Below are 24,444 nucleotides of genomic sequence, written 5' to 3' on the forward strand. Positions count from 1 at the left end.
TCCCCAAAACGTCACCGCACTTGCCAACTACATTTAATCCTTTGCAGCTTTCCCCAACTCAGTCAAGGGTTCACTTACAGAATGTGTCCAAATTCAACTTTTTGATAGGTAAAATATTTATTTCAGGCAGTTCTTCCCCCAGCAGTCTACATCACATTTTTCCTGATTTTCAATTGGTGCATTTCTCAGATGAGGTACAGTACTCTCAATCCTGTTGAGGACTGCTTAAGTTTATTCTAAAACCTAACTACTTTCCATGGCAAGCAGCTTGGATTGGTCAATTATTGTACAAAACTTGTGTGTACCTTTTAATTAATGTACACGCTGCAATGGCCGTGAAGATCAAAATATTCAAGACAATTTGATCTCAAAAAGCAGCACTGAATTACTTTCATTTCATGTAAACATCTTTAAGACAATTGTGGCTGTTTCATTTGAACCGTTTATTCAGTTCAGGAAGCATCCTTCAGGATTGAAGAAGCAGTGAATGGTCAGTCCTGAATTAAAACATCTCCAGCAATATCAAGACAGCAGGTTACCTTCCACACCTTCACCCAAGACAACCAGTTCAACCTCACCTGACTCCGCGATTGCCTTTGCATTGACAAGACTGTTTATGCAACATCCAATCTTGACTGAATCTTACTGTTTCAACATCAGGAAGACTGAAGCTACTGTCTTTGGCACCCACCACAAATTACACTCCCGATTCCATTCCCTCTCAGGCTGAACCCGACTTTGCAACTATGGAGTCTTGTTCGACCGAGCAAACCTCGTATCCTAACAGAGACCACATACTTCCACGTTTCTTGCCTCTGCTCCTACACCAGTTCCCCCTCTGCAATGCCAAAACATGCCATTGCTACCCCTTCTGTCAGCTGTGGCTCAGTGGGTAGCACACTCGCCTCAGAAGGTTGTGGCGTCAAGTCCCACTCCAGGGACTTGAACACATAAATCTGGGCTGACACTCCAGTGCTGAGGGAGAGCTGCACTGTTGGAGATGCTGTCTTTCAGACGAGACGTTAAACCGAGGCCCCATCTGCTCTCTCAGGTGGACGTAAAAGATCCCATGGCGCTATTTCAAAGAAGAGCAAGGAAGTTATCCCCAGTGTCCTGGCCAATATTTATCCCTCAATAAACATTAAAACAGATGATCTAGTTGTTATCACATTGCTGTTTGTGGGAGCTTGCTGTGCATAAATTGGCTGCAGCATTTCCCCACAGCAGTGACTACACTCCAAAAGTACTTCATTGGCTGTAAAGTGCGGAGACATCCAGTGGTCGTGTAAGGCGCTATATAAATGCAAGTCTGTCTTTCTTTGCTGCCATCCTCCACAAACTCCAGTTTGTCTAAAAGTCTGTTGCATGTAGCTTGTCCTGCACTTTTTCTGTGATCCACAGTAACAAGGCCACATTTATTGAGAAGGTGGTAGGCCCATTGTAGCAATTGTTTTACAGCTGACTGACTTGCTAAGCTACTTCAGATGGCATGAAGATCCAGCAGTGATCTTTAAAATCAGTTTCCAATGACTTCCAATATATTCCTGGATTTGAGAGGGTGAGGTTAAAATCAGGGGGGGGGAGGGAAGATTTCTACCCAATTCTGACCTGTAAAAAGTGGATCCCAAAATGATGAATGTTGCAATGACACATTTATGCAACATACAAGATGGTGTCACTGGCATGATGTGCACACATCCCAGGACACAAGCTGCAGTGCCAAATCTGAGCTGAGCTCTTTAAGGGCTGTCAAGGTGCTTTCCCTATCTGACCGGTGGTGCCAAAAGGAAAATGAAGGTGGTATTCAAAAATAGGCAGAGACAAAATTTTATGGGCTTGTACACGTGACAGGAATGCCGATTACTAGCTACGCAAAACATCACCACTGATCAATATTCAAGATACTCAAGTAAGCAAAGAAAGTACATTTAGAGCTTATAATGATGATGGAACAAGAAATGAAAATCTGCATCAAGATGTTAAGAGCTTTTATACTGTAAATAAAGCAAAATGTACAAAATGAAAAGCATTAATAACCACAGCTATGCTATTAACAAAATGGATAGACTGCACACAATGATCAGAATGCAACATTCACAGCACATACTGCAAAATTATATTTTAGCACCAACTTTCATGTCAAATGTTAAAAATATTAGAACGTAAGAAATAGGAGCAGGAATAGGCCATTCGGCCCCCTCGAGCCTGCTCCGCCATTCAATAAGATCATGGCTGATCTTCGACCTCAACTCCAACTTCCCGCACTATCCCCATATCCCTTGATTCCCTTAATATCCAAAAATCTATCGATCTCTCTCTCGAATATACTCAACGACTGAGCCTCCACAGCCCTCTGGGGAAGAGAATTCCAAAGATTCACCACCCTCTGAGTGAAGAAATTTCTCATCTCAGTCCTAAATGGTCGACCCCTTATTCGGAGACTGTGACCCCTGGTTCTAGACTCCCCAGCCAGGGGAAACATCCTCCCTGCATCTACCCTGTCTAGCCCGGTAAGAATTAGTTTCAAGATACAATGATGATGAGCTACTTTAAATATACATTTTAGCAGTCAACATTTTGTGATGCAGTCCAGTGACAAATACTATAAATGTATTTTACTATTAAAATAGCTTGACAGTATTTTTTGAACGAGGTTACTTATTGCATTGGAGTACACATATCCCTTTTTGTAGAGCATTTTAGTGACGTTCAAGATTAAAACTGATTTTTCCTGATTTTCTTTTAAAATTTAACCTTTTTTTTGAGCTCTATTTTTTTAACCCTGATTCTCGACAGTAAAAATAAAAACTGAACATTTGGAGACATAGATTTTGAAAAACCTAAGTTTAAAGGTCCTTAACCACAGTGTGAGATCAGAATGGGTAGGCAGGACACTAATGAATGAGTTGAGTTTCTGTAGCAATCCAGCAGTTTTCAAGGTTATTGTCTGGCACAACTCACAAATGACCATGACTCATTGAATACAGTTTCATAACTTGCCTTGGTGGAATTTGAACTCTCAACCACCGAGTTGCTGGTCCAGTACTGTAGCTACTTCACTACTGTACCCTTAATCTATATCAAGTACATCGGCAAACTGGGCCACAGGAGTTCTGAAGGATTGCACTTCCTAATAAAGACTGTACAGTCAATAAGTTCTAATTTTTACACAATTAAATCAACTTTTTTTGAAATCCAAGTAGGCATTCTTTATTTCAACAAAAAAAGTAAACAGACTGCTTACAGTATCATCTGATGTATATTTGTAGATTCAATTATACTTGGTTTAGTATACAACTTTTTAACCTAGTTAAACACATTCAAACGCATACACGGGCCTTTCGAAATTTAAAAAAAAAATCACAATTCTTTGAAGAAGTCACAAATCAGCTCTCCACGTGTGATGGCTTAGTACATCAGATTATACAAGGACACAGAAACAGGTCACGTTCTCACAATTAGAAAAATTATTGAAACTAAACGTTTTGTTGGTTACTGCTGGAATGATTTCACATGCATATTAAAATGGTTTGGTTCACATGCCATTATTTTAAAGGGGGAATGTGGTTGTAACTGAGCTGGTTCCACACACTTCCTGCGAACTCAACCCTCAAACTGTCTGTGTTATCCTGTTCAGTTATTGCTACATACTTCCACCGAGGCACTGCACCCGATGAGAAGGGCTCTGTTGCATTTACAAGAGACAAACACGTTTGAACAGAATTGACAGCTGACCTTGCAGCAGTAAATTGGTATTTGCGTTGCACATTTTTGTGGACCGCCAACTCTGCTAGAAGCTCAACTTCAGCTAAATAAAGGTTAGCTTTACGGGAATGTGATTAATACTATTTGCTCGCGTGAAGGGTAATAGCCAACACGGACTGGTCAGGCTGAATGGCCTGTTTCCGTGCTGCAGCATCTATGCATTTCTAGGAACTTAATTTCTAGTACGCAACAAAGGGCCTTTGCCCACTCCCATTAAAGAAACGAGGGAAAGCTTTGGTTAAGACTTTTCAAATTAACTGGACTGAATTGAGTAGCTTGATTATCAGACTAGGCTGCTCTGCCTTGGCTGGGACAAATAGTGTTAACATTACAGTTTTACAATATTTACAGCTTGGTGCTGTTTTTTGAAAGATGTACCTCCTCCATACAATTTAAGAGTTTTTCCACAACTTCACTTATACTCCAACACTAAACATCTGCCAGAGTAATGACACTGAACAGTTGCGATGATCATGCCCGCCCCCTCCCCACAGAAATCTTACTCCAAAAATTCAATACGATGTTGTTGCTGTGATCAATTCTACAAAAATAGATCTCTCCAAACTGCAGAACTTCACTTCTTTATCAATTCTTTAGCCTCTTTTCCATCTTTCGTATCTTCTTCATCAGTGTATTCTGTTGGCTCTTCTCCTGGTTTCAGGAGTTTTCCAACATAATAGTACTTCTCTGCAAAAGATTGACAACAAAGAAAACATGACTGTTCACAGAATCACAGAATCCCCACAGTGCAGATAGAGGCCATTTCGGCCCATCGAGCCTGCACCGACACATATCCCACCCGATCCCCGTAACCCCACGTATTTAATCCCCTAACACTAAGGGTCAATTTATCATAGCCAAATCAACCTAACCCGCACATCTTTGGACTGTGGGAGGAAACCCACGCAGACACAGGGAGAATGTGCAAACTCCACAGACAGTCGCCCGAGGTTAAAAAGATCTTTGTTAGAATTAACTTCTCCTAACATTCCAGTCTTGCGGAAATCCCACTGCTTGTCCCAAAAAGGTGCAAGAGTGCTGGGACAACAACTTGCATTTATATAGTGCCTTTAACGTAGTAAAACGTCCCGAGGCACTTTACAGGAACATTATAAAACAAGTTTTGACACCGAGCCACGTAAGGTGATATGGGCAGATGACCAAAAGCTTGGTCAAACAGGTAGGTTTTAAGGAGCAACTTAAAGAGAGGTAATTCCAGAGCTTAGGGCCTCGGCAGCTGAAGGCACAGCCACCAAAGGTTGAGCGATTATAATCAGGGATCCTCAAGAGGGCAGAATTAGAGGAGCTCAGATATCTCGGAGGGTTGTGGGGCTGGTGGAGATTACAGAGATAGGGAGGGACGAGGCCACGGAGGGATTTGAAAACAAGGTTGAGAATTTTAAAATTGAGGCGTTGCTTAACCAGGAACCAATGTAGGTCAGTGAGCATACCCTCTCTTCGCCCCTCTTATTTTCTTTTTCGCTGCTCCTCTGACCTTTCTATATATAGCCTGATTCTCAGATGTATTTGCAACCTGACATCTATCATACACGCTCTTTTTCTGCTTCATCATATTCTCCATCTCTTTCATCATCTAGGAAGCCCTGACTTTAGATGCCTTTCCCCCTAGTGGGAATGTACCTCAACTGTACCTGAACTATTTCCTCGTTAAAGGCAACCCATTGTTCCATTACAGTTTTGCCTGCCAATCTTTGATTCCAGTTTACCCGGGCCAGATCTGTTGTCATCCCACTGAAATTGGCCTTCCCACAGTTAAACATTTTTACTCTAGATTGCTCCGTCTTTTTCCATAGCTAATCTAAACCTTATGATACTATGATCACTGTTCCCTAAATGTTCACCTACTGACACTTGCTCCACTTGACCTACCTCATTCCCCAGAACCAGATTCAGCAATGCCTCCTCCCTCGTCAGGCCGGAAACATACTGATCAAGAAAGTTCTCCTGAACACACTTCACAAATTCTTCCCCTTCTCTGCCCTTAACACTATTACAATCCCAGTCTATATTAGGATAGTTGAAGTCCCCCATTATTACTACTCTATAGTTCTTGCACCTCTCTGTAATTTCTCTGCAAATTTGCTCCTCCATATCTTTCCCACTATTTGGTGGTCTATAGAATAGACCTAGTACAGGAAATTTTGAGCTATCCGGAAGTTGAATGTCCGGCAACTTTGATCAAACGGCAGAAATCAGCAGCCGTTTTGGTTAGGTGTTTTTTTTTCTCCTAGCATTCTTTTCACAGGCAGGCTCTGGAAAGCGTCTTTGTCGCTTAGCAACAGCTTCAGAGACGCTTCCAAGCCACGGGCCGAGTGTTTACAAGCTGTTGCTGAGCAACAGTGTTTGTGGTCAGATACTGCGATGAAAAGCTCCTATCTGATAACATTGATGCTGGTCTATCCGGAGCTTTTAAAAAAACAGCAGTAGCTCGGTCCCATGGGTGCCGGATAGCACAAAGTTTCCTGTAGTGTAATGGCACCTCTAATATTTCTTAACTCTAGCCATACAGATTCTGTCCTTGACCCCTCCAGGACATCCTTCCTTTCCTTCCCTATCTTTCCTGAACACTTTACAACCAGGAATATTTAATACCCAATCCTGCCATTTTTTGAGCCAGGTCCCACGTTCAAGTCATTAATTAATATATATCAAGAAAAGCAGTGGTCCTAGAACCGACCCCTGGGGAACACCACTGTATACCTTCCTCCAGTCCAAAAAACAACCGTTCACCACTACTCTCGGTTTCCAGTCACTTAGCCAATTCCGTATCCATGCTGCCACTGTCCCTTTTATTCCATGGGCTTCAACTTTGCTGGCAAGCCTATTATGTGTTTAGTACCTCAGCCATACCCTCTGCCTCTATGCATAGGTCTCCTTTTTGGTCCCCAATCGGCCCCACCCCTCCTCTTACTACCTTTTACTATTTATATGCCCATAGAAGACTATTCTCATACCCTCTCTTTGCCACATCATATTCCCATGTGGCTATTTGTGCCCGCAGCTCACTGACTTTGTTTACTACGCTTCGTGCGTTCACATACATACACTGTAAACCCATCCTAGACCATCCGGTATTCTCTCTTAGTTTGCCCCCCCCCCCCCCCCATACCTTACTTTAGTGCTCTCTGCCTCTCCCAATCGTTTGCGCACTTTATTTCCTCTTTTTAATGTTACATCCTGGTGCCCATCCCCCTGCCAAATTAGCTTAAACGCTCCCCAACAGCACTAGCAAACCTCCCCACGAGGATATTGGTTCCGGTCCTGTTGAGGTGCAACCTGTCTGGCCTGTACAGGTCCCGCCTCCCCCAGAAACGGTTCCAATGCCCCAGGAATCTAAAGCCCCCCCGCCTGCACCATCTCTCCAGCCACGCATTCATCTGCGCTATCCTCCTATTTCTATACTCACTCGCACATGGCACCGGGGGTAATCCAGAAATTACTACCTTTGAGGTCCTGCTTTTTAATCTCTTTCCTAGCTCCCTGAAATCTGCCTGCAGAACCGCATCCCTCTTCCTACCTATGAACAGTCTGGTTTAGCCTCAGACAGTTGCCAGGGAGAGTGATGAAGTTGGTGGCTAGGGAACGGAGTTTGTGGCAGGGACCAAAGACAATGGCTTCGGTCTTCCCAATATTTAGTTCCCACTCCAGTGTGCTCCTGTGAAAAGGGGAAGAAATCTCTCACTATCTCCTCACCCAGCTTGCTTCGCTGGTAAATCACCGAGTGCCCCATTACACAGATGCAGGGTTGAGAGATCACCAACCCCTTCCCTCAGCTCGCAATAAATGTGTTCTACACTTATCAAACCAAACAAGCTGCATCAAACCCTTGATCCGTGTTGATCCCAGCACCAGCACAGTCACACCCAGAGACTTGGATGTATCAATGCACTCCGCCCACAACCACTGCGCAATCAAGATGTACAATGGTTTCAAATCTGTACGGATGTTTTTGAAAATTCAAAAAAGTAACTCAGATTGGTAGCAATAAAGATAGCAAGGGACCAAAATGGTCATTTTACTCATTTAATTCCAACAGCAAATTCAACAAAAACCTGACTGTGGAGCTGTTTTTATTTTTAAAAGAGAATAAGGTGATTTGACTCACGAAGTACCAAAATAGAATAGACAGAAACAAACTGTTTCCAGTGATTGTGGGGTGTACAACGAGGGCCATAGCACAAGAGAGACACAGAGTTGTGAGGCTGTGAAATGCATTACCAGAGTTAGTCGTCTTGTTTTTCCTACCTTCACTCTTCCCTCGGTGTGAAAGAGTGGAAGGATTCACAGTCCGGCAGGCTGCAATGCGAGTGCTCCTTCCGTGGCCGTATCCATCTTTATACCAGCCCATAGGGTGGTTAGTTCTCGTCGGTAGAAGGGTTTTATGGGCTCCCACAACTCATACGATGAGGGACGGGGCCATCACACCCACCAGACACGAGCATCCCATTGGTTTTAGAGCCGGAGCTCCAGTCTTCGCTCACTGTTTGAACCCTGCACTTTGACTCAGAGGCAGGAATGCTACCACCAGCCAAAGGCTCGCTCTGCCAGAGTTAGTGATTGAAGCTGAAACCATGTCAACTTTTAAGAGTGCATTAAGATAGGTGGTTATAATTTCTATGGCATTCTCGGCGGGACCTTGGAGAGAGTGAGAATCCAAATATGCAGAGTGCTAAGCACAACGTTCTTGCCGTCTGAGATCAGCAAACTTGAAAGGCCACAGTCCTCCATTCCAAAAATGAATCAATGCTTGTAAAATGTGTTGCTATCTAAAGGTTATATGCATTAAGCGTGGAGGTTGAGCTGCGAATAAGTAGTTTTCTTCAATTTACAACATGCAAGCATAAAAAGATTTAATAGCCAAAAGTATTGAGAACGACACAGCTATATTAAAAGAAAACACACACATTATCTAGTTCAGTATTAGATGCTGAAAACATTTCCAGTCCGTTTTTCTGAGGATTGCAGAAGAAGCATTAGCTGTTAAAGATGAACGCTCTCACTGGTGCAGAACCTCCTCTGTGGCACAAGTTTCTTTATCTCTTCCATACAGAGACTTCCATCCTCTAATTGGATTCTGCACTTTTATTTTGGAAGTATAAGGACCCCAAGCACAAATTAAAATTCACACCGTTCTGTGACTGAGCAATTTCATCACTTGCTGCACTGGCTTTGGCCTTTATCAAAACTGAATCCATAATTCTGCTACATGTATGAACATAATAATTAGGAGCAGGCGTAGGACATACGGCCCCTCGAGCCTGCTCAGCCATTCAATAAGATCATAGCTGATCTTCGACCTCAACTCCACTTTCCCACCCTATCCCTTGATTCCCTTAAGTGTCCAAAAAATGTAAACTTTTGTACATTTGTCTCCTCCACAATGTTAACCCATAACATCCAGGTCCTCCTCAATAAACAGGGCAGGACTATCTCGGCCAACTACCAACTGGTACCAAACTTCTACGTGCAAGATTCTGGAGCATAAAATTGACAGTTGAACAGTCAAAACCTTCAAGGATTTCAGATCAATAAGGATTGCAGTAGGAACCCGGTATTTCTCCTTAGATTCTAAATAGAAACATAGAAGATAGGAGCAGGAGTAGGCCATTCGGCCCTTCGAACCTGCTCCGCCATTCAACGAGATCATGGCTGATCATCCAAACCCTAGCACCCGGTCCCTACACCGACAGCCATCCCACACAAGCCCTATCCCCGTAACCCCACGTATTTAATCCCCCCCTAACACTAAGGGCCAATTTTTTTATCATGGCCAATCAACCTAACCCGCACATCTTTGGACTGTGGGAGGAAACCGGAGCACCCGGAGGAAACCCACGCAAACACGGGGAGAATGTGCAAACTCCACACAGTCACCCGAGGCCGGATTTGAACCCGGGTCCCTGGCGCTGTGAGGCAACAGTGCTAACCACTATGCCACCGTGCTGAATATATCTGCAAACACATTAACATTTTAAACACTGGAGACAGAAAACGTTATGCAGAGGCTTTAAACAGTCCTACAATCTGCATGGCCATACAACAGAACAGAGCTTAATTCTGTGATGCTGTTCCTCCTTCCTGCTGCATCTGTACTGCAAAGCCCTGGGTTTGAAACGAGATGAGTTTTGTTGGATCACCTGGCTAGTTAGCACTACTGGAGTGTCAGACTCCCATCATCAAAGGACGAGAACACTTACGAGTGAACTGCATCTCCCACTCCTGAAGACTTTCCAGCTGCATGGCATTGAGATCAGACAAGTCATCGTATTCGTCCTTCAGTGCCTCCTTATCCAGGCAGAACGTGGCAAGGCCTCGTGATGCATCTCTACCAGCAAACACACCATAAGGACCCTCTAGTCAAAAAAAAATTGTAATTTATTAGTGCAATGTTTTCCTTCAAGTGATGTTTCACCTCTTTAACAACTCTTTTTATAAAGATACTGGGTGAAATGCCCTCACAGAGGACAAAGACACAACATGACAGCAATTAATTTGAGTATAATTTCATTCATTAGCTGTAGGAGTCCTCTTCCTAGTTTAGAGTTTTTATTCGGGGAATCAACTAAAAGATATGAAATTGAGAATCCTAACCGAGTGAAAACAGAAAGAAAACCAGTCGTAAGATGGTGAACATTCTCCTCTTCCAGAGCAGGCAGCAAAGCCGCCCACGTTCACGGACAAATAAGATTTGAGTTAGGAGGATAGGAGACTTCCTTCTGAAATTCAAACATTCTCATTTCTGGTTTTTTAACAAGGACGTTGCCCTTGAAATTATACCGAGATATTAATGTGGGAATGGTTAACATGTCATCTGAAATTCCAGTCCACTCTATCAGACGTTGTTAATCCCATTAACCAGTCGTATGCTAATATCCCACAGCGTAATTTCAAGGTCTGTATTATTACTTTTAACTGTTAAAAGGTACTTATTTTAAGGATGTTAATTGTAGTGAAGTAGTTATTTTGATATAGAAGCCGGTCACTTATGCATTATAGATTAGGTGATGTGACATACAGCAGAAGAGAGTCATGATGAAACAGTGTCGCTGCTTGCCCTGTACTCTGAATTCATTGTCTTCATCTAGCTCGCTGTCTATATTTTTCACACACTTGTGTCTGTTAGATCTGTTTCAATCCATCATTCTTTGGAAGAGTATTATACCATCTGAATAATTCGCAGTTAATAGTAGCCTTATTGTTTAAAAAAAATTGAGATTTTTCAGTTTACCCATCAGACTTCAAACGGGCACCAGAGAGGCGAGGCCAACTATCCCCCAGCCCGACTATTTATTTCTGGTCATCTGTAGGGCAAATGAGTTTTGGGGGGGGGGGGGGGGGGGGGGGGGGCGGGGGAAGAAGAGAGGAAGGGAAGAACAAGAACAGGTGGTGAGAAAAAAAGGCAGGTTGGAGGTGGTCTTCCAGGGAGCAATAACAGTGAAAGTACTCAATGTCAGTGCATGCCAACCAGTGATGAAGTGGTCAGGAAGACGCCAGGTTGGGTCAGTATCAAGTCACACAAGAGCGGAGCAAGCCAGGCCTCAACATGCACCCAATACAGGAGACTTTGGTTTATCCGGAGGTTGTATGTCTGGAAACCTCGATCTACTGGCAGAAATCAGGAACCGTTTTGTTAGGTTTTTTTTTCCAACAGTCAGGCTCTGGAAAGTCTCTCTGAAGCTGTTGCTAAGCTACAGAGACGCTTCCAAAGTACGGGCCGACTGTTTAGAAGCTGTTGCTAAGCAACAGTGTTTGTTGTCAGATACGGAGATGAAAACCTCCGTATGCTTCAACATTAACGCTGGTACGTCCGGCAGTTTTGATAGATCGGCAACAGCTCGGTCCCGTCGGTGCCGGATATAACAAAGTCTCCTGTACTTGGAAGGAGGCAAGATTTTAAATGGGCAGAGAGGCTGATCCACTGGGAGGTGGTGAAGAACAGCAAGCATAATTTACGGAACAGAAAGCTTAAAATAAAACGAATTAAAAATATGAAAAGAATGGGTGGAGAGTAGACATAAAACAACTGTGGCGTCTAACTGGCCCATGGTATCATGTGATTAGCATGGACCAATGAACAACACGTTGGGAACTGTACAATATCACATTTACATAGACACACTATGGTAGATGGATCTGCACTTGGTTTTTCCCCCCGTAGAAAATCTTCTCTTCCAAGGAAACATAAAAGCAATCCTGCTTCACACAGTTTGAGGTGTTGAACTGTAACAGATAGTCTAACATTACTTACAATGTGCAGCCACATTTTGAAGCAGCTCTGTGCATTTATGGTTTGGATCTCCTGCTGGTAAAGCTTCTCCAGCTTCTGTCAGCCAGCAGACATGCCTGCTGTGGGCCAGACCACCCCAATCCCACCCAGTCCTCCCTCTACCAAAAAGGATTTGTCAGTCACTTAGGCTTGTAAGATCTGGATCACGGGTCACACACAAATTACCCAAAGGGTCTTAGGAGCTGTAAGGCATTGTATTAATGCGCGGCAGTTTAAGTTAATTACAACACGCAATCAAGATAGACACAGTAGACGTACGACCGCGACAAGCAGCTGGTATCGATCCCGATCAGACAGACGGCTGGAGTGCGCGAACAGCTCTTCCCTTCCCTTCACCATCTGTGCTAAAAGCTCTTTAGATATCTCGTTCACTCTCTTTTTAGGGGTGGGCCTAGGGTAGATTATCAAAGATACAGTCAACAACCTTTCTAGCACACAAACAGCTAGTCTGGAAACAAGGTCACCGCCACGGTGCAGAATGTTATAACATCCGCAGGGAACCAAGAACACAAGTAAATTCTAAGCATCTCTCCAGTTATTCTAACACCAGTCTGAAGAGACGTTTTTGTCTCTAGTTATTTCTTCCAATTCACGATTTCTTACAGGCTGCTCTAGTTAAACATCACAAATCAATTTGCAGGGAAGGGGAAATGATTAAAAGTTTTTTTTTAATAAACCAAGCTTTCCTGATTTATCTGGGTGGATTTTGCACAGTATAGTTACTGAATGACTAGAATAACCCCAGGTTCAACCCTCAGTCTCTGCTGCATCTCAGCTGGCTCAGTATTGAGGATACACAGGACTTCACATCCCCAGGCCAGGGCAGGGGAGGAGTGAAAGAGGGAGAAGAACAAAGCTGATGGAATATTGAATTCTATAGCCCAAAACTGACAATCACACATTGGAGGCCGCACACACAGCCACAAGGCTGATTATTGCCTGGTGTTTAGAGCACTGATTTCAGAGGATAGGATTGCAAAACCTGGGCTTTTTAAACTTTGAAATTATTTAGAGCTATAAAAGATAGTAAACCTGTGCCCCCTTGTTCTACTCTTACAATTTAGCATCATTTTCTGGATTTACCTTTGACCCAGCTATCCAGATCTTCCTGCTATCAATCCTAAATTTGCTGTTTACTAGTTTGAACCTGTTGCAATTTAGCACAATTTTCTGGAAAAGCAAAATCCAGAAAAGCTGCAATGTGTCACTTAGCTGATGTACTGATAGATGCCCACAGAACCCTACCCAGGCTCAAGAGAAGGAAATTAAGTTTAGATGGTCGAGGGACGATCTAACGGAGGCCTTCAACATGATAAAACGATTTGATAGGGTAGCTATAATGTCCTCTGGTAGGGAAATCCAGGACAAGGGGGCCTAATCTTCAAATGAGAGCACGGCCATTTAGGAGTGAGATCAGGAAGCACATTTTCACACAGGGGAAATCTGGAACTCTTCCCCACCCCAAGAAAAGGCTTAGGATGCTGGGCCAATTGAAATTTAAGACTGAGATTGACATTTTATTAGGCTAGGGTATCAAGGATAAGGAGCAAAAACAGATAAATGGAGCGGAGGTACAGATCAGTCATGATCTAATAGAATGGTGGAACAGGCTCGAGGGGCTGAATGGCCTACTCCTGCTGTTACATTTCTAGTAAAAATGTCATTATACCAAAGACTGCAGCTAAGGCAAACCACCAAAGTGCTGATGAGAACTAGATTGCATTCGCACTAAAGTGGCATTTGTCCCATTTACCAGCTCAGCAGCATCTGGTGGTATTCAAGGGTATTTGAACTGTAAGGCACCAAGGGGTATTGGGCAAAACATTTTAATTACAATACCCAAGGTAACCAATCTTCTTTAGTGCTTCTGCTATAACTAGAGGATTCCACAACAGAGACAAATTACAATCAATACAAGTACCAATTCAGAAACATTGAGAACAGTTTCATGCCAAGAATTTACATTTGATGCCATAGGATATACAGCACAGAAACAGGCCATTTGGCTCAACCAGTTTATGCTCCACACAAGCCTCCTCTTGTCCTTCCTCATCTAACTATCAGCGTAACCCTCTATTCCCTTCTCCCTCACATGCTTAACTAGCCTCCCCTTAAATGCATCTATACTATTCGCCTCAACCACTCCTTGTGGTAGCGAGTTCCACATTCTCACCACTCTCTGGGTAAAGAAGTTTCTCCTGAATTCCCCATTTGATTTCTTAATAATCTTCAAGATTTAGCCGTATGAATCAGTGACCAAACAGCCCAAGCAAATACGCAGCAAAGTACTTGAAGTACATAAGTTATTTCCCCACCCCCCACAAGTAATACTTGTTTGCCAAAAATATTTTGGATTTCAGGTACAACAGCAGCAGCGCCATCACACGGGCTCATCGGCTTATGGCATGATCCTACCTCCAGCCGTTACAGGAAGAAAGGCTAGACAAACGCGCACAAAAACAACATCCAAGAGGAGTTTTATCTTTGAAAAGTTACAACAGTGACTACACTTCAAAAGTACTTCATTGGCTGTAAAGCACTTTGAGATGTCTGCTGGTTGTGAAAGGCGCTATAGAAATGCAAGTCTTTCTTTTCCCTCCTCCATCACCTTGATGTGTTTTACCTTGCTTACTCTTGTGCATTTTCCAATAGCCAGCATTGGCCGAGGCAGGGGACAGATCACATGCACCCTTCCACGGGAATCGAGGGCCGGAGGGAGAAATAGAACATAAAGAGACTCCAAACGTGGTCTCAAACCATTAGGAACTTTCCCCCTCCATTAAAGGAGCACAACTGCCCTTGAATTTGTAGCAGAGTTAATGAGTGAGGTAAAGGGCCTGCAGCCAGTTACAAACACAGAAACACAGCAAGATAGCTGATCAGGATGAGACATTGGAGGGAGGGGGAAGATGAGTGGATGTTTCTTACACGATGTCTAGTTGCTTACTATTCAGCTCCAAGCAGCGACACAACTTACCTCAAACTAAATAGCATGAAGAAAAAAGGCTTGCATTTATATAGCCCTTTTCAAGACCACCGGCCTTCCCAAAGCACTTTACAGCCGATAAATACTTAAAAAAAAAAAAGTGGAGTCACTGTTGTAGTGTAGGAAACACGGCAACCAATTTGCACACAGCAAGCTCCCACAAACAGCAACGTGAGAATGATCAGATAATCTGTTTTAGTGATGTTGATTGAGGGATAAATATTGGCTGGCTACATCTGGTGCACGCTTTGTACAATATAAAGAGAAGCTATCGTAATTATGCCACTGCCCTACTTCTAGATCTCATCAACTTAGTACTATACATGCGAACATATTGTTCTGTTTGCTAAGCTGGTCATAGAAGGTCTCTCTGTTTAAAGCCTATTGATTGCTCTAGCTAATGTCACAGTCGACTTCACAAGTGTAACTGTGAAAACGTTTGCTACACCTCAACATCTGAAGCTGTGTCTAACTAAACAGGTTTAGCCACATCAACATACCACATTTGGTGGAGAAAGGTTCCAGCTTGGTCACATTATTTCAGTCACAAGTGGATCAAAATACTTCATTACCATAAAGACGAGTGTCAGAGAAAAGACATTTCATTGCAGGACCTTGAAATTAAGCGGAATGCAACGGTGCCGTCAGACTCCATGTTGCAACCAACTGAATTTTTTGGTTGAGTATTGTGCAAGTCAGAACCCATTTTTAGCCGTTGCCTGCAGAGTCCTTAAACAATTAGAACAGGTCCTGAGACTAGCACTCGGAACCAGAGAGTAAAACAGTCAGACAAGAGAAACATTTTCAAAACAAAAATCGGCATTTCCAGGCCACAGGGAAATGTTCCTCAGAGTACAGCCAGAGATTAAAGCAGAAAACCTACTGACCCATACCAAAATTACCTTGGAGCACTGCCAGGTGCGATTTAGGTGAAGGGCTCTCGGGCGACTCAGGTGCATGCTCATCAGGAATTGCGAGCCTGTTAGCTCAGCGAGACATTCCTGTACAAAAACCGCAGCTGAGGATCAACAATTACGTAGCGCCACATAGCCTACAGGTTTATATGAAAATCTGATTCAAATACGGTCGAAGTCGCGTTAGAAAGGATGTACCAAGGTCATAAACCAGCCACCACCTTTGATATATCTACCACAGAGCCCAAGTTGCCCATTAAATGTGGTTATCCTTCAAAAGGAACCCGCAACACAATGATAAAAATGTAGCAACCGTCCCGATCACCCTCATTTCCCCATACTTTCCACCAAGTTTACAGGAACTCTCAAATAATCAATGTTTGCTCTTAAAAGATCAAATCAAATTATAATCAGCAGGCTCGCCTTTGGAATAAAGCCAGGGTCCCAACATCAAAATTACACAAACAGCTACAAGTTGCTGGGGTTGGTACCCAAACTACCACTTACGTGACATATTAACTTTTACACAAATTTGTTGTGATTACTGATACTTTGTGATAGTTTGCAATGGGTAATCGGGAACACAGCACATTTTCTGTTATTTCAGATTTCCAGCATCCGCAGTATTTTGCTATTGTAACAGTATTTTATAAGCTGTACATGTATGATAAGACATTTTTTTTTTTTTTTTTTAAATGACTCCTATATTTAGGTCTACCAACAGCACAGACTGAGTGTGGGGCGGGGGCGCTCCAATGTTTAACGAAGCTCACTTTTTTAAAAATAAAAAGACCACCAACAGGAACAGTGCAAACAGACCAGCCCCGTTGCAGCCTGCCGCCGGGGATCTACTGAATAGAGGGCTTACCGATTTAAACAAAAATAAATGGTGAACAGGAAGAACAGTGGCCCAGCACCCCAAGTATGAATGCAAACATTAAGGTCCACACCCACTACTCTCCATATGATCCATTCTAACCTTTGCTGAGTAAAAGTCATTTTCTAAGATCTTTGAGGAAAAGGTCACAAAGCCCAAAAAGCCTGTTTTTTTCCCCCAACAGTTCAACCCCACCAGCCCTCTTTCACTTTGATCCTCAATCTGTTTTTCCTCCAGAAACCCACCCAATTCCTTTTAAACCCTCTTACTCAGTCCAAGACCATGGGACTTCGTGGTCATTTATTCTAGGTCTATCCAGCCAACTTTCTTCTCCTTTCCCAAATTCCAACTTGTCCCACCTTGGATTTGCTGTAATCAACTTTGTCAACCCCCTTCACACAGCAATTCTTCACAGCCAGCAACATCTAATGAGATGCTGAGTCACGCTGCAATCCTAAACTCCCAGGCTTCCGGCAGTGCTGCATTGTGACCAGTCATCAGCTGGTTACAATGCAGCACTGCCGAGAGGCCAACGAGCATGTAGCTAACTCAAGGATGGTGTTCCCATGCACCTGCTGCCCCTGTCCTTCTAGGTGGTAGAGGTCGCGGGTTTGGGAGGTGCTGTCGAAGAAGCCTTGGCGAGTTGCTACAGTGCATCGTGTAGATGGTACACACTGCAGCCACGGTGCACCGGTGGTGGAGGGAGTGAATGTTTAAGGTGGTGGATGGGGTGCCAATCAAGCGGGCTGCTTTGTCCTGGATGGTGTCGAGCTTCTTGAGTGTTGTTGGAGCTGCACTCATCCAGGCAAGTGGAGAGTATTCCATCACACTCCTTACTTGTGCCTTGTAGATGGTGGAAAGGCTTTGGGGAGTCAGGAGGGTCACTCACCGCAGAATGGCCAACCTCTGACCTGCTCTTGTTGCCACAGTATATGTGGCTGGTTCAGTTAAGTTTCAGGTCAATGATGACCCCCCAGGATGTTGATGGTGGGGGTTTCGGCGATGGCAATGCCGTTGAATGTCATGGGGCAGTGGTTAGACTCTCTCTTGTTGGAGATGGTCATTGACTGGCACTTGTGTGGTGCAAATGTTACTTGCCACTTATCAGCCCAAGCCTGAATGTCGTTCAGGTCTTGCTTCATTATCTGAGGAGTTGCAAATGGAACGGAACACTGAGCAATCATCAGCGAACAACCCCACTTCTGACCTTATAATGGAGGGAAGGTCATTGATGAAGCAGCTGAAGATGGTTGGGCCTAGGACACTGCCCTGAGGAACTCCTGCAGTGATATCCTGGGGCCGAGATGATTGGCCTCCAACAACCACAGCCATCTTCCTTTGTGCTAGGTCTGACTCCAGCCAGTGGAGAGTTTTCCTCCTGATTCCCATTGACTTCAGTTTTACTAGGGCTCCTTGATGCCACACTCGGTCAAATGCTGCCTTGATGTTAAGGGCAGTCTCTCTCACCTCTCCTCTGGAATTCAGCTCTTTTGTCCATGTTTGGACCAAGGCTGTGATGAGGTTTGGAGCCGAATGCTCCTGCCGGAACCCACACTATGCATCGGTGAGATTAGTGGTGAGTAGGTGCCGCTTGATAGCACTGTCGATGACACCTTCCATCACTTTGCTGATGATCGAGAGTCGACTGCTGGGGCGGTAATTGGCCAAATTGGATTTGTCTTGCTTTTTGTGAACAGGACATATCTGGGCAATTTTTCCACATTGTCTGGTAGATCCCAGTGTTGTCGCTGTAGTGGAACAGCTTGGCTAGAGGCGTGGCTAGTTCTGGAGCACAAGTCTTCAGCACTACAGCCGGAATATTGCCAGGGCCCATAGCCTTTGCTGTATCCAGTGCGCTCAGCTGTTTCTTGATATCACGTGGAGTGAATCGAATTGGCTGAAGACTGGCTTCTGTGGTGGTGGGGACCTCAGGAGGAGGTGGAGATGGATCATCCACTCGGCACTTCTGGCTGAAGATGGTTGCAAACGCTTCAGAGTCTTTTGCACTCATGTGCTGGGCTCCACCATCATTGAGGATGGGGATATTCATAGAGCCTCCTCCTGCCATTAGTTGTTTAATTGTCCACCACCATTCACGACTGGATACGGCAGGATGCAGAGCTTTGATCTGATCCGATGATTGTGGGATCGCTTAGCTCCGTCTCTTCTCTTGCATGCTGTTTAGCATTTTGTAGTCCTGTGTTGTAGCTTCACCAGGTTGGCACTTCATTTTTAGGTACACCTGGTGCTGCTCCTGGCATGCTCTTCTGCACTCATTGAACCAGGGTTGGTCCTCTGACTTGATGGTAATGGTAGAGTGAGGGATATGCTGGGCCATGAGGTTACAGGTTGTGGTGGAATATAATTCTGCTGCTACTGATGGCCCACAGCGCCTCATGGATGCCCAGTTTTGAGCTGCCACATCTGTTCTGAATCTATCCCATTTAGCATGGTGGAACTGTCAGACAACACGATGGAGGGTGTCCTCAGTGTGAAGACGGGGGCTTCATCTCCACAAGGACTTATGCGGTGGTCACTCCTACCAATACTGTCATGGTCAGATGCATCTGCGACGGGTAGATTGGCGAGGACGAGGTCAAGTAGGTTTTTCCCTCATGTTGGTTCTAACACCACCTGCCGCAGACCCAGCCTGGCAGCTATGTTACCGAGCCACTCTTGGTGATGAACAATGAAGTCCCCCAACCGAATGCGTTCTCTGTGCCCTTGCTACCCTCAGTGCCTCTTCCAAGTGGTGTTCAACATGGAGGAGCACTGATTCATCAGCTGAGGGAGGGCGGTAGGTGGTAATCAGCAGGAGGTTTCCTTGCCCATGCTTGACCTGAAGCCATGAGACTTCATGGGGTCCGGAGTCAATGTTGAGGACTCCCAGGGCCACTCCTTGCCGACTGTATACCACTGTGCCACCACCCCTGGTGGGACAGGACATACCCAGGGATGGTGATGGAAGAGTCTGGGACGTGGGCTGAAAGGTATGAGTATGACCAAGTCAGGCTGTTGCTTGACTAGTCTGGAGTCGCATGTAGGCCAGACTGGGTAAGGACGGCAGATTTCCTTCCCTAAAAGGACATTAGTGAACCAGATGGGTTTTTACAACAATCCGGTAGTTTCATGGTCACTGTTACTTATTTTTATTCCAGATTTAATTAACCAAACCAAATTCCCCAGCTGCCGTGGTCTCCAGATCATTAGTCCAGGCCTCTGGATTACTGGTCCAGTAACATTACCACTATGCTCTCATACCCACGTTTCTGTTGGGGAAACTGCAGGCAATTTTTTTTTAGTAGCCATGGTGTGGAGATGCCGGAGTTGGACTGGGGTGGACAAATGTAAGAAGTCACACGACACCAGGTTATAGTCCAACAGCTTTATTTGAAATCACAAGCTTTCGGAGCGCTGCTCCTTCTTCAGGTGAAGTGGAGAAATGCATAAAGACACAGCTTATATAGTCAGAGAATCATGTCAGATGTTTACAGGTAACCTTTCCAACTGCCATTTATCACACCTCGGCAGAGAGATAATCACAGCAGTCAAAGGTGTGAATGGTGTCCAAACAGGTCAGTCAGGGAAACATTACATCAAAGAACAATGAGGTGGGGTCACAAGGGGTCAAATATTGCAGATGCTGGGGTCTGTATGAAAAACAAAAAGACAAAAAACATTTTTTTTGGCTGGAAATCACAGCAGGTCCGGCCGCATCTGTGTAGAGAGAACAAGCCAATGTCGACTCGAGTCTGGATGACCCTGCATCAGGTGGGGTTACATGTAGCGTGACATGAACCCAAGATCTCGGTTAAGGCCGTCCTCATGGGTGCGGAACTTGGCTATCAGTTTCTGCTCGACGATTTTGCGTTGTCGTGTGTCTCGAAGGCCACCTTGGAGAATGCTTACCCGAAGATCGGAGGCTGAATGTCCTTGACTGCTGAAGTGTTCCCCGACTGGGAGGGAACACTCCTGCCTGGTGATTGTTGCGCGGTGTCCATTCATCCGTTGTCGCAGTGTCTGCATGGTCTCGCCGATGTACCATGCTCCGGGGCATCCTTTCCTGCAACGTATGAGGTAGACAATGTTGGCCGAGTCACATGAGTATGTACCATGTACCTGGTGGGTGGTGTCCTCACGTGTGATGATGGTATCTGTGTTGATGATCTGGCATGTCTTGCAGAGGTTGCTGTGGCAGGGTTGTGTGGTGTCGTGGTCGCTGTTCTCCTGAAAGCTGGGTAATTTGCTGCAAACGATGGTCTGTTTGAGGTTAGGCGGCTGTTTGAAAGCGAGTAGTGGAGGCGTGGGGATGGCCTTAGCGAGGTGTTCGTCGTCATCGATGACATGTTGAAGGCTGCGAAGAACATGGCGTAGTTTCTCCGCTCCGGGGAAGTACTGGACGATGAAGGGTACTCTGTTGGTTGTGTCCCGTGTTTGTCTTCCGAGGAGGTCTATGCGATTTTTCGCTGTGGCCCGTCGGAACTGTCGATCGACGAGTCGAGCGTCATATCCCGTTCTTACAAGGGCGTCTTTCAGTGTCTGTAGGTGTCCATCGCGTTCTACACGATAACATCACGATACGCGACTACACGATAACATCAACAAGTTCCATCCCACCATCAAACTCACCATGGACTACTCCTCAGAATCAGTCTCATTCCTGGACACACGAATCTCCATCAAAGACGGACACCTCAGCACTTCTCTACCGCAAGCCCACGGACAACCTCACGATGCTTCACTTCTCCAGCTTCCACCCTAACCACGTTAAAGAAGCCATCCCCTATGGACAAGCCCTGCGAATACACGGGATCTGCTCAGACGAGCGCTCCGAAAGCTTGTGATTTCAAATAAAGCTGTTGGACTATAACCTGGTGTCGTATGACTTCTTAAATTTTTTTTTACAATAGTATACACCAAAAAAAAAAATTCTAGTAGGCGGTTTTGAAGGGGAGCTGGGAAAATAGGAGGCAGCACGGTGGCATAGTGGTTAGCACTGTTGCCTCACAGCGCCAGGGACCCGGGTTCGAATCCGGCCTCGGGTGACTGTCTGTGTGGAGTTTGCACATTCTCCCCGTGTTTGCGTGGGTTTCCTCCGGGTGCTCCGGTTTCCTCCCACAGTCCAAAGATGAGCGGGTTAGGTTGATTGGCTATGATAAATTGACCCTTAGTGTTAGGGGGATTAAATACGTGGGGTTACAGGGATAGGGTGGGATATGTGTTGGTGTAGGGGTTACGGGGATCGGGTGGGATATGTGTCGGTGCAGGCTCGATGGGCCGAAATGGCCTCTATCTGCACTGTGGGGTTTCTGTGATTCTGTGAGAACATATGAAATTGGCGGGCAGGAAAAAAATCAGCTGATCCATCAGGACTGCCCAACACCATGATGGATGGAGCATCCTGACTAAACACTTCTTAGCTCCCCCCCCCGCCCCCCACAACCATGTAGTTGCATGAGAAAAGACTGGAAGGAGTTTCAACAGTTTCTGTTATCTGCTATATTTCTTAATTTTACACGTGTCTACAAGATGATATCACATGTGCACTGTTGACCAACCCTGAAATTGTCTTGCAAACAGATATTAACCTCTTCAAATATGTATACAAATCTACTCCTTTTTAAGTTATAAATTAAACCCGGACAAAGACCGGGGGCAGCACGGTGGCATAGTGGTTAGCACTGTTGTGGGGGCAGCACGGTGGCATAGTGGTTAGCACTGTTGTCTCACAGCGCCAGGGACCCGGGTTCGAATCCGGCCTCGGGTGACTGTCTGTGTGGAGTTTGCACATTCTCCCCGTGTTTGCGTGGGTTTTCTCCGGGTGCTCCGGTTTCCTCCCACAGGCCAAAGATGTGCAGGTTAGGTTGATTGGCTATGATAAATTGACCCTTAGTGTTAGGGGGATTAAATACATGGGGTTACGGGGATAGGGTGGGATATGTGTTGGTGCAGGGGTTACGGGGATCAGGTGGGATATGTGTCGGTGCAGGCTCGATGGGCCGAAATGGCCTCTATCTGCACTGTGGGGTTTCTGTGATTCTGTGAAAGATAAACTAAATCTTTGGGTGGAAATTTTTGAACATATCCAGCCAAAGGGCAATCATGTCTTTAAGAAATAGCTTTTCAGATATGATGATCTTTGCCCACCTACACCAAAAGAGACTGTAGCCTGCCTCGTGCCCCCAAAATTATTAAACCTTCAAATATATAATTAATTAAAAATGCAAACTTCGGGGGGGGGGGGAGAAGAGAGGGGAGAGAGAGGGAGGGAGAGAAAGAGAGGGGAGAAAGGGAGGGAGCGAGGGAAGGGAGAGAGAGAGAAAGAGAGGAGAGAAAGAGGGGAGGAAAAGGAGGGAGAGAAAGGGAGGGAGAGAAAGGGAGGGGAAGAAAGGGAGAGAGAGAAAGGGAGAGAGAGAAAGGGAGAGAAAGGGAGGGGGAGAAGGAGAGAAAGGGAGGGGGAGAAGGGGAGAAAGGGAGGGGGAGAAGGGGAGAAAGGGAGGGGGAGAAGGGGAGAAAGGGAGGGGGAGAAGGGGAGAAAGGGAGGGGGAGAAAGGGAGGGAGAAGGGAGTGAATGGAAGTCTTCACAAAGCCGGCCGCAGCAGTGCAGCTGCTGGCGGTCAGTCGGGGCCATTTGTGTGTGTGTCCGTACCGTGTCCGTAGAATTTCCTGCCTTTGGTGACATCGAAGACTTTGCAGTTGACGGCGATGAGGATGCGCGGGTTCTGCTCGCCGTCGAACTCCCGCATCTCGGCCGGGGTAAAGTCCCTCCTGAGGCGGGGCAGCTGCTGCTCGCGATCCGCCGGGTCGCTCTCGGGCGGCCGGTCCCCCCGCACGATTTTGTAAATGAGGAAGAGACAGAGGAAGAGCAGGCTGACGTTGATGGGGCTGGTGAAGATCTCCTGCAAGACGCCGGACCCGAACGAGCTCTGCACCGCTTCCTCCGCCATCTTACAGTCTGAGGGGAGCAACCGACACTCACCGCGTCCGCCACAGCACCCCCTGCCCAGGAGGATCAGCAACCGCGTCCGCCACAGCGCCCCCTGCCCAGGAGGACCAGCAACCGCGCCCGCCACAGCGCCCCCCTGCCCAGGAGGACCACCAACCGCGCCCGCCACAGCGCCCCCTGCTCAGGAGGACCAGCAACCGCGCCCGCCACAGCGCCCCCTGCCCAGGAGGACCAGCAACCGCCACAGCGCCCCCTACACAGGAGGACCAGCAACTGCGCCCACCACAGCATCCCCTGCCCAGGAGGACCAGCAACCGCCGCAGCGCCCCCTGCCCAGGAGGAAACATAGAAGATAGGAGCAGGAGTAGGCCATTCGGCCCCTCGAGCCTGCTCCGCCATTCAATGAGATCATGGCTGATCATCCAAATTCAGTACCCTGTCCCTGCTTTCTCTCCATATCCCTTGATCCCTTTAGCCTTAAGAAATATATCTAACTCCTTCTTGAATATATTTAGGCCTAGAAATTCAATTGTTAGCGCCAGCTGCTAGCGCCTTAGGAGGAGGAGAAGTGGGGCGCTAAGCGGCTTGCGTCCGGGTGCGGCGCGATCTGTGCCTCTCGTGAACTTCACTCAAGATTTAGCGGCGGCG

The 24,444-nt window shown here is 45.8% G+C and overlaps 1 protein-coding gene across 1 annotated transcript; it reads right to left on the bottom strand.

Annotated features, from left to right (window-relative positions):
* Nucleotides 1–1,973: 1,973 nt before the first annotated feature.
* Nucleotides 1,974–23,862, bottom strand: pgrmc1 (progesterone receptor membrane component 1). The gene is made up of 3 exons (XM_086001296.1): nucleotides 23,500–23,862; nucleotides 9,984–10,139; nucleotides 1,974–4,452 (listed from the first exon to the last, which is right to left on the bottom strand). The coding sequence occupies exons 1-3, from the start codon at nucleotides 23,795–23,797 to the stop codon at nucleotides 4,340–4,342; spliced, it is 567 nt and encodes a 188-aa protein (XP_085857422.1). The 5' UTR covers nucleotides 23,798–23,862; the 3' UTR covers nucleotides 1,974–4,339.
* Between the last annotated feature and the right edge of the window lie 582 nt (nucleotides 23,863–24,444).

The sequence above is a fragment of the Somniosus microcephalus genome, chromosome 1 (assembly GCF_052327205.1).
Source record: "Somniosus microcephalus isolate GS21.2 chromosome 1, FLI_Smic_1.0, whole genome shotgun sequence".
In the NCBI taxonomy this organism is placed as follows: Eukaryota; Metazoa; Chordata; class Chondrichthyes; order Squaliformes; family Somniosidae; genus Somniosus; species Somniosus microcephalus.

Excerpts from the sequence above, each read along its gene's own strand:
- pgrmc1 (XM_086001296.1), bottom strand. The coding sequence starts at position 23,797 with ATGGCGGAGGAAGCGGTGCAGAGCTCGTTCGGGTCCGGCGTCTTGCAG. Across the intron at positions 10,140-23,499 it reads CAGGAAATTCTACGGACACG|AGGGTCCTTATGGTGTGTTT; the intron begins GTACGGACACAC and ends TTTTTTGACTAG. Across the intron at positions 4,453-9,983 it reads GTGGGAGATGCAGTTCACTC|AGAAGTACTATTATGTTGGA; the intron begins GTAAGTGTTCTC and ends AATCTTTTGCAG.